The sequence below is a fragment of the Plectropomus leopardus genome, chromosome 6 (assembly GCF_008729295.1).
Source record: "Plectropomus leopardus isolate mb chromosome 6, YSFRI_Pleo_2.0, whole genome shotgun sequence".
In the NCBI taxonomy this organism is placed as follows: Eukaryota; Metazoa; Chordata; class Actinopteri; order Perciformes; family Serranidae; genus Plectropomus; species Plectropomus leopardus.
This window is the reverse complement of record NC_056468.1, coordinates 18,824,658-18,838,204: the sequence shown is the minus strand read 5'-3', so window position 1 is coordinate 18,838,204 and position 13,547 is coordinate 18,824,658. Positions and strand designations below refer to the sequence as shown.

The window sequence follows — 13,547 nt, the reverse complement described above, 5'->3', positions numbered from 1 at the left end:
CTCACATTTCTTCCACATTCACACTCAAACTCTCCAAATTTCTCTTATCATAAACAGTTAATGATGGCAATGTAGTGTTACCGAATAGTGATGTTGAGCAAAAAACATTCAAAAACTAACCTGCAAATACACTTTAAGGCAAAGGGAATCGTCAAGGCATTTCCAACACCGATGTTGCATAGCTAAGGCAGCACAGAACCGATTAAAGTGAATATGTACATTAAACTGTGTTTTCAATGCCTTTATGTACAAAATACCCACATTTATTTGTGAGCACATCAACATGTATTTACACATTCACTCTCCTAAGTCTTAACTTTTGTTTATTTGTCGCGTTGTATTCCAGAGTACAGTTTGGTCAGAGGAGGAGCTCCCAACATTTCTGTTTCAGTGGCAATGACACAAAAGTAACACAACTTTCACTGCTCCTCATTTTTTTTCGTTTACACATAATCCACTTAAAAGTCAAAATAAAGTTAAAATGTCTTACTGCATTAAACATAATCTTGAAAACCTGTAACTCATTAAGAATTTAAAGGTTCAGTGTGTAAGACTAAGGGGGATATATTGGCATATCGCGGCAAGACTTGCATATTGGAACCAGCTGAAACTTGGTTTGAATTTCTTCAGCGTTATTGTCCAGGGGTTTTTTTACCAGGAACTGAATCATCAGCAGAGGTCTCTTTCTCTCCAAAACAAATGGACCAAGTGATTAAAACTGATGAAAACACTGAATAAAGCAGTTTCACTTTACGAATCAGTGTTTCTCTGATGCTATTTGGCATACTAGAGACATGGCATTAGCCCAGCACCTTAACCTTTTTTCTTTGATAACTCAAACGCAAACAGCCCTATCTAGAGCCGGTGTTTGGTTTGTCCATTCTGGGCTACTCTAGAAATATTACAGTGCTAGGACCCGTTCCCTATGTAGATACAAAAGGCTCAATATAAGGTAATGAAAACACAATAATTGTTATTTTTAGTTGATTATATGTAAAAAAAACAAACAAAAAAAAAAAAACCCAGCTTATTATTCTATAGTCAATTTCTGTCAATATATATCCCCCTAAATCCTACACACTGGACCCTGTAAAAACACATATCTATCTCAACAACATCAATTGTTGTGAAAAGGTGACATTAATAACAGTACTGTACAGAGATAGGTAGTGCATGTAGTGTTCATCAAGTCAGAGGGATGACAGGGGTACCTTTGTCTATGTTACCTATTAGTATATTGTAAAATGTGAGTATACCTATATGAAGACCACAAAAGTGGAGAGACTGAAAACACCAGTATTTTGACTATGAAGGCAAGCAGAGATGCTGTGGCAGACCACAAGAGGGAGCCAATCCATCTGACTAAAGGTTTAGTGTTAACACTGTTGTGTAGAGTTGCAGCTTTAAATCCCTGGCACTTCACCATGCCCCTCGGCGGGGCACATGGCAGCACATATGCTCTCTCTCTATATCTCCGTGTCACTGATGACAATTTCACAAGTGTCTTTGCTAAAACAAACAAAAAAAATAAAATAAGAAAAATAAAAAACCTTATGATTGGCAAAACAACCCCATGCACACAGTAAAAGTAATATTTAAGAGACCATTCCTTTGGTAATAAATAATTTGGCTTGAGTGCAACATAAAAGCAATGTGAACCCCCTGCAGTTATTCAGGGGAGAAACTAAGTGAAAAAGAAGTTAGACATGCAATGAAAACAGTCTATAGCCCAGTCTCTCTCTCTCTCTTTTTTTTTTTACACAGTAGTCAAATTTTATGACAACAACGCCCCTGTCTCATTCGTGCTACATCCAAGCTTCAGTGTCCAGGCTCCCTGACTGTCCAGGGAAAGGGCAGTCTTTGTTGCCCATCGCTGTGGAGCGTGGTTGAGGATGGATCATATCTGTGAAGGCCTGGTGCAGGCCCTTGCATGTGGCTGGACGACCAGTAGAGCGGGAGCTCTGAGGGGACAGCGGTGGGGTGTGGCTCGGGGAAAATGTCTCATGAGATTGCAGATCTCTGTAGCTGACCGGGGTGGGGATACGTGACGGGTTATTTTCTGGCCTGTTGTCAGTGCGAGGCCTCATCCTGCCTCTCAGTTTGTGCTTAGAGATAGGCGCAACTCTGTCTGCCTTCTTCTGCCCTTTCTTAGTCTGCAGCCCTTCTCCATCAGTGTCCCCGTTTGTCAGGGGTGAAGAAGGCGGGGGGGATTCTGAGCGGGATTCACTTAGGCTGAAGCACATGGAAGAGTTTTCACTTGAGGAGTCCTGGAAGGAGCAATCATCAGAGGGGGGAAGGGCCACAGGTGACGGACAAGCCTCTGGGGGCGGGAGGTCATCACTGTGATCACCATTTTCTAGGTCGTATGGTAAGTTTGGCTGGTGATTCTCCAGAGGAACGTCTCCCTCTGGCCCTGTGCCCCAGCCAAGCTGACCCTGCTGACCTGTCAGCCCCCCTGTGGGAGGACAACCACCGTGGTCTCCATTCATATTCCTACAGTGGAAAGCAGGTTGTGACGGGACCTGGTTCATCAAACTGTCTGTGTCTCCGAGGCCAGGCAGAGAAGATGGTGGTTCCCTCTCCTCGATGGAGCTAGAGATGGCTGGAAGCTTCTTGAGACCCCCTCCACGCTCCCCCCAGTGCTCAGGCTCTCCTGGACCAAAGTTGTGTGGTCCTCCAAAATTGTGTCCATAAAGTAAATTTAAGGGGTCGTCCAGCGGGAAGTGACGCGGATTAGTTCTCTTGGATTCCCTGAGGTCGGGCAGAGTTCCCATCTTTGCACCCACATTCAGGGAGGAGGTGGAAGAGTTAGAGGAGGAGTAGGCAGAGTCAGTGACGTTAGGATCAGCGGGTGCTGGCACCACAGCTCCCTGCAGGGTCGCTCCTCCTGGGGCTCTACAAGACACTCCTCTAGCCTGCTGGGTATTAGCCAGAAACTCAGCCTCAAAGCTGCGATACAGGTCCTGCTCCCTCTGGGGGTCCAGCGTTGGCAGCATCTGGAAGCCGAGGCCCAGTCCTTCCTCCTCGGGCTCCTGGTGCTCCATGCCAGACCAGTTCCTATGATGGCCTCGCCCAGCAGAGCGAGCACCCTGTGACGTGCGGGGGGGGCGGGCAGAATGATGGTGAGAGTTGCGGGGTGATGAGTGAGGTGAACGTCGACCTCCTGAGGTGACTGGTGGCAGAAGTCTGCCTCTTCCCATGGAGGGTGAGCGTGGTGCGGGAGGTCTGGGGGTAGTTATGATCTTCTTACTGGGGCTACTGTTGTTGTTCTGGATCCCTTTAACGGGGGAGTTAGAGCACGAGGATGACTGCCTCTTGCTGAACCCACCACCTATTCTGGGAGAGGACGGGGGCAATTGTTTGGCCCGGAGGTCCTCTCGTCTGTCCGGGGGTGGAGGTTGAGGATCTCTGTAGCAGGAAGCGGGTCCCGGGCTTGCATCACTGGACCTAGTGCGGCTAGTTAACTTACTCTGGCTGTGGGAACGTGGAGCGTGTATCCTCCTTGGGCCCTCGTTTCCAAGGGAACGCCCCCTCTCTGTGCGGGATGACCGCGATCCATCAGCGGATCCTTGTGGGGGGTTCGGTTTGAGTATTGGAGTGAGGGCAGGACGCTCTCGAGATTGGCTGCGTGCACGGGGCAGTGAGGGGCGTAGCGATGGGGTCTGATTTCCCGCTGCAGGCCTCTCAATCACGTGCTTCCCCTCCTTGCGATTCACAAGCAGGACTACCTCATCACCAGAGCGCCGTGAAGCACCACCCAGAGAGTACTTTCCCCCACCTCCTCCTCCTCCACCTCCTCCTCCTCCGCCCTTAGAGGAGGCTGTCGAGGAGTCACTGTCTCCAGACAGTCGTCTCGCCACTGGCAACATTGTGTCCTTATTCCTGCAGTGTAGAGAAATACAAAGAGTCATTTATATTCATAATTATACCACAAACGTTTTTTGAATTTTCCAACCAGACACACAGCACTGCCCTTTATCAACCAGACACTCCACCGTCACACACCATCAGGTTTAACTATATAATCAGCTCCTGGAGTCACTTATAGGAAGAACTAAAGTGGATAGATTTGATTAGCACAAATCTATAGAGTAATGTACAGTTAACTGTACATTTAAATACTCAGCAGAGGTTTTAATTTGCTTGGAAATGAAGATTTAAGACAGGGATCAAACTTTTTCTATCTGAAGGACAATTCTTGGCAAAAAAAAAAAAAAAAATATCTCTGGAGCCACAAAAAAACAAACTTATGCGAGCCTTATAATGAAGGTAATGCACACCTGTAACTCAAGACTAGCTATAGCTATTGAGGTTTAGCCAGATTTAGAGGGAAACTAAGGCACAGGGCTATGGATGTGTTACGATGCACATTTTAATTTAAGAAATATTTTTAAAAATATATATATATAATCTGTGTATCATTTTCACAATTAGAGAATATAACACATGTAACATTTTAGGCCTACGATTCAATATAACATTTTCTGTCAAAGACACAGGGAGACACCGAAGAGGGGCTAAAGAGCCACAGGTAAAAAAATAAATAGCATTTTGATGTGTTATCAGGGGCATATTAGCCTGTTTTACCTCAAGGTTTGCAAATATTTCTGTTGCAACTGAAACTTTTAAAGCATCAGCAAACAGTGTATTAAGTTGTTGTCTGGAGTCCATATATTAAAAGACCCGTCAGTCAATTTAGGAATGACAGCATGCTCCCATCTTGTGTTTTGAATTTTGATGGTGAAAGATCACTGGCTGTGCCTTTAATTAGTGTATATTACAGCAGACTTCTAAAGTTATCCTCAGAAATTCGATTATAATCAGGCACACTAACAAGCGTGCATGGAGCCCACCTGTTGACCTACTTCCCCAGTTAGCTGTGAACAGTTGTCTAGGGATAGTTGTCAGATTAGTCTTTATCTAGTCTGGCGCACTTGAAATGCATCGCCCCACCCACACAGGGTTAATTCGAATGAGCTGTCGTCGTGACGTCTGGCCTGAGCCATCGCTCGATACAGAAATGAGCCACTCATTGGCAAGAAGCCAAAGTAAACCACCATTCAGCTCCGAGTTATGATTAACAATGGCACCTCCACACTGTGACCTATAGGAAAGGTATGGGTCCAACTCGACCTTTCACCGGCTTCCTGATGAACATAAGCAGATTGTTTTGTCTTTATATCCCATACAAAGAGCCACTTATCATTTTCTTAACATGCCACCACCTCCGATGCCATTAGCATGGCCACTATTCTACAACTAATGTGCCATTTCAGAAGCATATCAGAGGAAAATGATGTGTGCTTTCATTTGTCACAGGCTTCATTCTAATTCAGGCCATCTGTCTGCCATGGAAAGACAAGAAAGGCAACAGCTGGCAAAGAATCACAGCCATCTTTAGCCACTCGATGCTCTAATTAAAGGAGACCTAAAATGCTCGTTTTCAGGTTCATGCTTGTATTTTGGATTTCTACTTGAACATGTTAACATGCTTTAATGTTCAAAAACACTTTATTTTCCTCATACTGTCTGTGCTGGAAGATCTGTATTCACTGTGAGTCTGATACACTCAGTTTTATCACCTGTCTCTTCAAGCACCCTTCCTAAAAGACTTTGTTACAGTACTTTTTTTTTACTTGAGTTTGTATATTTCTGTCAACTTTCACTACATTTCCTAAATATAATGTGTATTTTACTTCATTTCCCCTAAGCATTTTTGTTACTTACTACGACATACAGGAGGAAGAGACAGAGACGGATGAAAACATGGGAAGTAAGGAAAAACAGGATTTTACTCTAAATCCTTTAAGTTGTGAAAAAGACCTGGAGCAATCACCAATACGAGTTTATAATCTAAAATCTTCAGAACTGGACATGATCCAGCAGGAATATGATCCAAAATTGTAGAGAAATTAGCAACGCTGGTTAACTAGATTACTGGTTAGACTGATGGTATCAAGTAGCTACATGTAGCAGTCTAGCCTACGTGATGTAAACGCCTGGAGCGGATATCCATGTAAAGCAATCTGACATAGTCTGACGGCAGTTTGTATTAAAAGTAGGAAAAAACATAAACAGAGTATTTAGAGCCGTCTGAAGCCTTGTGTTTCTACCCACAGGGGTTACTTTTACATCTGTTTACCTTGTAATTTCAAACTTTGGCCACTTTTAAAATGAACATCCAGTGCTGATTCATATGATAGAAAATGCAGAAAATTGTTCTTTCACTGAATGACAGTAGATGAGATAAGTGCGGGAGAAAGAGCAACTGAGTAAATGTGTGGTGTCCACCTTGTAGCCACTAGGAAGTGCTGTGGGGTGGCTGTCTAAGACAGGTTTATCTGGTCAATGTCACCAGAGATTAGATAAATCTGGCCTGGTCTAATCTCTGGCTTCCTGGCATTTGTATTTGTTGTTTATATTTTGAGTTCTTTGTGTGTGCTTTTCTGTCTGCTTGGTCATCAGTGTTTGAACAAAAGAGCAACCAGCAAATACTGAGCGTGACCTGCAAGGCTACTTGCGAGAGATTAATTTCTTATCATGGTAACAAACTTATCCGCACATTTGTGTAGACGCACACGCTCACCTGAGAGGATTAAAGTGGCGGGGTTCTGAGCGGTCTCGTGGCGGCCGTGGGAGTAGAGTGCGTGCTGCACCGGAGTCCAGATCGGTGGGGGCAGAAGGGTTCTGAGAGCGGCCAGGCCGAGTGGAGGAGGAGGAGGCACAGGGAGCAGATGGGGGCTCCAAGGAGCGCCTGTCAGGAGGTTTGTAAGGTGCGATTCCATCATTTCGCCAGTGTGGACCTGGGCTGGTGGAGCGGGAGGAGTGGGCACTGGAGGACTTACTGTGGGCGCCCTGACCTTGGCCACTGGCTTTAGCCTGGTGGTAGCGGTGGGCTGTGGAGACAGATTGATAAACAAGTGTTTAAGACAGACATCTAACCAGCCAGCCTGTAAAATAAACTAAGGAAACGATCTATTTGGGCACTTCCACACCTAAAGCTTGTTTGCTCTGGTCTGAATAAGGACCAATTTCTTACGATTTTGCACATTGCCTCAAAATTAATTTGTGTTCACACGGCAGCATTTACAAGTGGACCACAATTTGTGATGTGCGAGGAAACTGCTCTGTAATTGGCCAGAATTTTCATGCGGGAAAACTCCCGGAAGTAAACAAAGAGTAAAAGAAGAGCAAACTCACACAAACTTTCTCACACTCTTTTTTTTGTTTGTTGTCAAATTCTTCTCTTACGGAAAATATTGTCCGTCCCCCCTAAAACTGGCTGTGGGATTTAATGTTATTTCTGAAATTGGAAAAGATAAAATCATCTGTCCATGACTCAGCAGAAAAAGTTCCCAAACACTGGCAGCCTCTCATGTCCCACTTCAAAACAATGCAATCTAACGCATTGGGCTGTACTTATTTTAATCCTCTTATTTCAATTTAAATTATTTTTTTAATTAGCTTCAGAATTACTTTATATTTAAGTATGTTATTGAATTTTAAGTTGTATTTCTCTTAATTGGGATTATTTGTTTGAGAATATTACTTTTCTTAAAATTTTTGTGGGTTTATATCGTGTATTTATTAGTCTGAAAAGCTGAAAGTAAGTAGTGGGTTCGCCGTCTGAAGGGGGTATGTGCTGCACAGTTACACTGTCATATTCTGTGTATCCCGGTGAAATTTTAGGAAGGTGCGAAGGTAGAATTAGATACAACCCTGGCCTAGTATGAAGTTGACCTCAGAGGTCCAGAAGTACAGTATATCGTGGCTAACTTCATCAGTGTCATCAAACTCTTAGATAGCGGCAGTAGATAACACGTTGTATGCTTCCCTGAGCCAGGGATAGACAGACCTGACCAGAGAGATGCTGATGATCCCACTATTTAGGGGGAAGATCACAAAAGCATATTTCTGTGATCACTTAATACTCTGTGACCTTCAATACGGCCCTTTTGTGGTTAGAAATCTAGCACCAATTATGATTTCAGCTAGTGTCAGCTGTCCAGGCCAGACGCTCGGCCCTTGACATCATCACTTCAGCAGCAGTTTGGACCCGCTGATAAGAAGGGAGGCTCTCACTCAGCACAGCGTACGTATGACTGAGCTCTGTGCTCCTAATCAAAGCCAATGTAAACATTTAATGATTAGGGATTGTAAGCAATAAAAAGTGTCTGTGTTGAAATGAGTTGCTACACAGATGTATTGTGGGATCAGGTAGTAGTAGAGGAATTACGGAGTCAGAGTGACTTCACATTTTCCATTACAAACATCATTTTGCAGACCTACATTTGCTGGCTGGAAGTCATTTTGTTCTGGTTTCAGTGAGAAAGAGACTGATTTTTACTGGGTGATATAACTGTGTCAAATAAACAGATAGAAACCATCACAATGTGTGAAATGACAGAATTATAAATTGTATTCATTTTTTGTTTTGTTTTGGTGTCTACTTGGACCATGGGCGGATTTTGAGACAATGGGACCTGGGTCAAAGACATGCAAAAGGCCTCACAAACACTCCTACACAAAAGCAAGAAACACAAACTTTGTGCAGGTTTAGCCTTTTTGTTGTTTTTTGTCTCTTCTGTTTGCATCTTTTGTGGATTTTTATGTCTTGGTTGTAAGTCTGTGTCTGTTACACATGTATTGGTTTTGTTTTATTTTGCAATTACGGTGTGTCTTTTTGAGGTACATTTGTGTCTTTTTTGGCATTTCATTTGTGTTTGTGATGATTTTGTGTCTCTTTGTTGGCATTTTATGTCTCTTTAAAAGTCAAGTTGTGTCTTTTGAAGTAAATTTCAGTCTTATTGATCATTTTGTTGTCTTTTTTGGTTGTTTTGTGTCTCTTTGTAGTTCCTTTGCATCTTTCTGTGGTCATTTTGAGTCTCTTCCTGGTCAATACCTGTTAATTTGAGAAACATATTGCAGGTGAAGGTCGGGGGGGGGGGGGGTTCAGGCCCTGAACCCAGTGGCCATCCATGTCTGGCACAAACACAATTTCTCAACATTGCTGACCTTCCCAGTGTCTGCTCCGAGTCTTAACATAGTGCATCAGATGTGACTCATTTGTTTATGGTCTTTAATGCATTATGAATTATGCAACACTGAGACAAAGCAATGAAATTGTTTTGTAAGGGGCTGACGGGGAACGGGAAGTGACCTCACCAAAAGCAGCACAGCGACACGGGTCATGCTTGTCCAAATAGTGCTCTAATGTGTCCCAGCCCCCTCCAACACGCACCATCACATGAGTACGAAGAACCTGAGGGGAGAAAAAAGAAAAGGTTTCAATAGATAAACGGAGAGTAACACACACATTCGTGCACAAATAAAATGGCTCAACCTTTTGATATACTGCACCACCACACACACTGCACAAGTCAATAGATATGCAAATTCCACAAGTGGGGCAGCTTGCTGAAGGCTGGCTGGTCCTCAGTGTTATGTAACATCTAGATGCACCCCTGCCTCTCCCTCCCCCTTCTCCCACATCACCCCCAGCTGCTGCCATTATGAGGGCTGTTCATTGCCATGCCAACTCACAATTAAACAGAGTACGGTAGCATAAGAAAGAGCCAAAGTGCTGTGAAAGACACTTTTTTTGGGCCTCTCTCTCCCTCTCTCTCATGCCTCTCAGCTGGCTTCCCCGTGTTTTCAGGGGGAAGCAGGGTGAATTAGCATGGTAATAACAACTCACCCCTGCTGTCCTCTCTGCTCCTCCACAGAGACTTCGGTTACTGTGGAGAGGACAGAGAGGAGAGGGGGCCTGGATAGAGAAAACAGAGGGGGGTTGGTGGATATGTCACTTCCTACTCTCCTCTGCTCTTTGAAGCACACACATCCGCAAGACCAGACCGAAGAGCCTCGCTCCCTCCAGGCAGAAGCTGCCTTCACTGCATCAAGGCAGTTTTCCCGATGTGAGAGCCCCGTGGACGTGTCCCCTCGCCTTGGGTTGTGTAATAGGGTCTGCCAGCCACATGTTGTAAAGGTTGTACCCGTGTCTCAGAGGGCAGGCAAGGCAAAGCCATAGTGGTACATCTGCGTGTGCTGGCACAGAGTTTATTTGCACCAAATACACACGTGGCCCAGCGCCTCGTCTCCGGGTCCCTCAGAGTGTCAGAGAGAGGGCGCAGACATGTGCACCAAAGTCTGACCCCACCTTCCTTCTAATACAATCCCTGCCAATCCACTACAAGTCTTTTCATCAGCCTCGCTCCCCTACTACATGAAATCCGTCAAAACAGCTGATCTGCTTATCTCTATCAGACCTGATGCTATAAACTGCTTACTCTCCTCTGCTCTGGCCTTATGTCAGTAACAGGTTTACGGTTTGTGTGATGCTGCGTGACCATCATGTGCCAGCAGTAAAAAGCAAGGCTGCACGAGTTTTATATTATAGTGATATTTTTTTTTATTATCACTGATGCATCATTTCCACAATAAAAACATCATAAAGGTTTGATAATACAAAACAGGGTATCTATAGGCACTGGACGCTTAAATTTAATGCTTTTTAAGATCCTTTCCAGATCATTTTTACCATATTTAAGACAATTTAAAACAGTAACTAGTAAATGGACCTGCACTTTCATGGTGTCTTTCTAGTCTTCTGACCACTCAAAGCGCTTTTACACTACATGTCACAATAACTCACACAATTACACTTTGGTGGTAGATAGGCTGCTGTACATGGTGCCACCTGCCACTCAGTAACCATTGTCATGCACACACACACACACACACACTGATGGAACAGACATTGGGAGATATTTGGATATTTTCTGAATAGTGGATGACCCGCTCTGCCTCCTGAGCCACAAGATGACTGAACAAATCATTATTTTTTATTTAGCTTTGGAATTCAGTATAAAGGTAAGTAGCATACAGGGTATGTGGTCCTATGCAGTGTTAGGTTTTATATGGATATTATTAATGTAATTTAGATAAATCTACATTTTGCCAACAGGTTCAGGTATTAAGAGAAAAGACAGTACTAGACTCAGTGCTTGGTTTAAAGATATAGAAATATCGAAATATGGAGTGTCAAATGTTGTATCAATTTTTCAGTTATGGCCCAAAACATGTTTTACAAGGTCACAGTGACCTTCACCTTCTTGAGATGTTGCGTTCACGAGAAATAGACGGACAGGGTCACAGTGACCTTTGACCACTAAAATCTGATCAGGTTATCACTGAGTCCAAGAGGACGCCAAATTTGAAGAAATTATTTTAAGGTGTTACTGAGACATTGCGCTAATGAGGATGGGAAGTACGTACCCATATGTATGTACTGACGTACGCACAACCCAAAAACAGAATGCTAATAAATTAAAAGAAGGAAAAATACAATTAGATGAAATGTTTGCTGCGATTAAGACCTCAGAAATTTAAACTTAGGACTATCAAATGACGTTTTTTAACTTATGACTCTTTCTGTGATCGCTTATATTAGTTTTTGCATCACGTACAACACACCATAATAGAGCTGTTATTGGCTTCGTTGGCTAAATAAGGCTTCATATCTATTTTTAATGAATTTCTTATTGTTATGGAGGAGGAGTAGCTGTCACGCTGGAAACAGCTACCGGTGATCCAAATAAGCAAATGTCTTTGTGTAACTGGAGAGGGATAATTGCTGCTTTAAAGAGAACTATCAAGGGTATTTAAAATGCTGTATGATTAAATCTGTTTGATTGCATTCTATATCACTTGTTTTTGTATCCAACAAGCTTATTATGCATTTCATATTTTATACATAGTGCTGCAGCACTGCTGAAGAGTCTGTTTAGGCTAAACAGGCAATTTGGGACCATGTTCCACTTTAGATCTGTGGCTTAGCTGCCTAATTTACCAACCACCAAAGGGGTATCACAGTCTTCAGCCGAGAGAGACCCTGTTTCTATGGCAACAGCGAACAGAGAGACTTCTTGTCATTATTGCGGGGGCGTGTTGAACCAATTTCTTCTTAAATCTTGCTGGTGAGCTCAAAAAATTAAGCCCATGGTTCATTTCAGCTGTTGTGCCCCACAACTGAAGGCATCTCGACCTCCCTGGGGACAAAGACGCCTTATTGACTCCCCCCTCTCTTCATATGGCTCTCTCGCCCATTTGCTTTCTCTGCTTCATCCCCTCGTTCAGCCCCAGATCCTTGTCAGAGCTTTGGCGGCTGAATAGGGGTTTGTTGGCTTTCAAAGCGGCTGCCCGCTTCCTCCCCGCTGAAGAATAAGGGAAGTGTGTTGGCCGCACTCGTAGCTGCTTGGGCATATGCGTGATCACTGTCATCCCCAGGGAGCAATCAGGAGAGGGCGGAGGCAGTGTGAAGAGAGCTAATCTGACAAGTCAAAGGCTCCTAAACACACACACACACACACACACACACACACACACACACACACACTGCAAACAGGTCCATTTAAACATGTCTGTAATTAAAATGGCTGTTCCAACAGGCAGACAGGAGCTTGCAAACATCTTAGGGAGTGTATGAAAATTATTAGGGGGGGAGGAGAGGTTATTTAATTTTAATTTTGCTGAAGAGAGGGAGGTCTTTTTTTTCCTCATCCCAAATTCATACTTCAGCCCTCTTTCACAGGATTAATTTAACAGCCACTAATGATGGCTTTAGTGCGTGTAATTGTTCATAATGGTGCATTTCTGACATGAAATAAAAAAGGAGACTAGAACAATCCCCTCTCTGTTTAATACAGATAACCACTTTTGTCTGTATAATAACAGTAAGTAAAATAAGTTAAACAGGTCATATAAGGATGGCCTAAAATATAAGCGTGGCCTTTTTTAAAAAAATGAATAAATAAAAGAGAGTGGCTGAAATATTAACATCTCATTATGTTTGCTAAAAAAATTTGAAATTGCAAATTCTACTGTGTGCATTGGTAACTATTGTGAAAATCATTATTCCATTAATATGTGCTATTTTCTAAATTTGAGAGATTACACCCTCTTAGAGATACTGTCCAGGATTTTCCTTCCCATTTTGCTGTGGTTGGGACATTTATGGGCATGTAGACCCCAGCCAAAAATAGTGCGCTTTTTTACTTTTTTTTTTAAGTTAGCGATCATGTAGTAGGCGCATGCATCCAAGACAAAGCTATGAGATTTGTGGATACAGAGCAGAACATATCTGGAGGCAAAACAGTGAGCCGGTTGGCTTTCACTTTTACTGGTGAGCACTGAAGGAGAGGCTAAAGAGTGATGAATAACTGGCCTGTTTTTTGGACAGGTACTGTAGGTGTTTTCAATTAGCCTCATTAGCCTGCTAAAGTATCAGCTTTACCATTATGAAAAATATTATGTTTCTACAATAGTTTCTAGTTTGCAGTGTATATACAACCTGTATGAGGGAGGAGGGGGCGATTTTAAATGTTGTGTTTACAAACAGCAACCAATATTTTCTGCATAGTATAGCTTTAGTATTACTTATGCTCTGCCGATTTCAGTTATTTCTGATGAAACTTGTCGGTACTTAATTTTAAATTATTAGGTGGATGGGGTTGTATTTTCTGCCAAGTCGAGGAAAAAGTGCAAAG

At 43.1% G+C, this 13,547-nt stretch overlaps 1 protein-coding gene across 1 annotated transcript in view; it reads right to left on the bottom strand.

Moving 5' to 3' along the window:
• Positions 1 to 1,014: 1,014 nt before the first annotated feature.
• gas2l1 (growth arrest-specific 2 like 1) overlaps positions 1,015 to 13,547 on the bottom strand; it is a 28,850-nt gene continuing 16,317 nt past the window's right edge. Inside the window, exons 3-5 of the mRNA XM_042488056.1 lie at positions 9,166 to 9,262; positions 6,587 to 6,896; positions 1,015 to 3,882 (exon numbers count right to left, since the gene is read on the bottom strand). Of these exons, the coding sequence (XP_042343990.1) occupies positions 1,806 to 3,882; positions 6,587 to 6,896; positions 9,166 to 9,262 (2,484 nt within the window). The 3' untranslated portion in view covers positions 1,015 to 1,805. The remainder of the gene's footprint in view (positions 3,883 to 6,586; positions 6,897 to 9,165; positions 9,263 to 13,547) is intronic.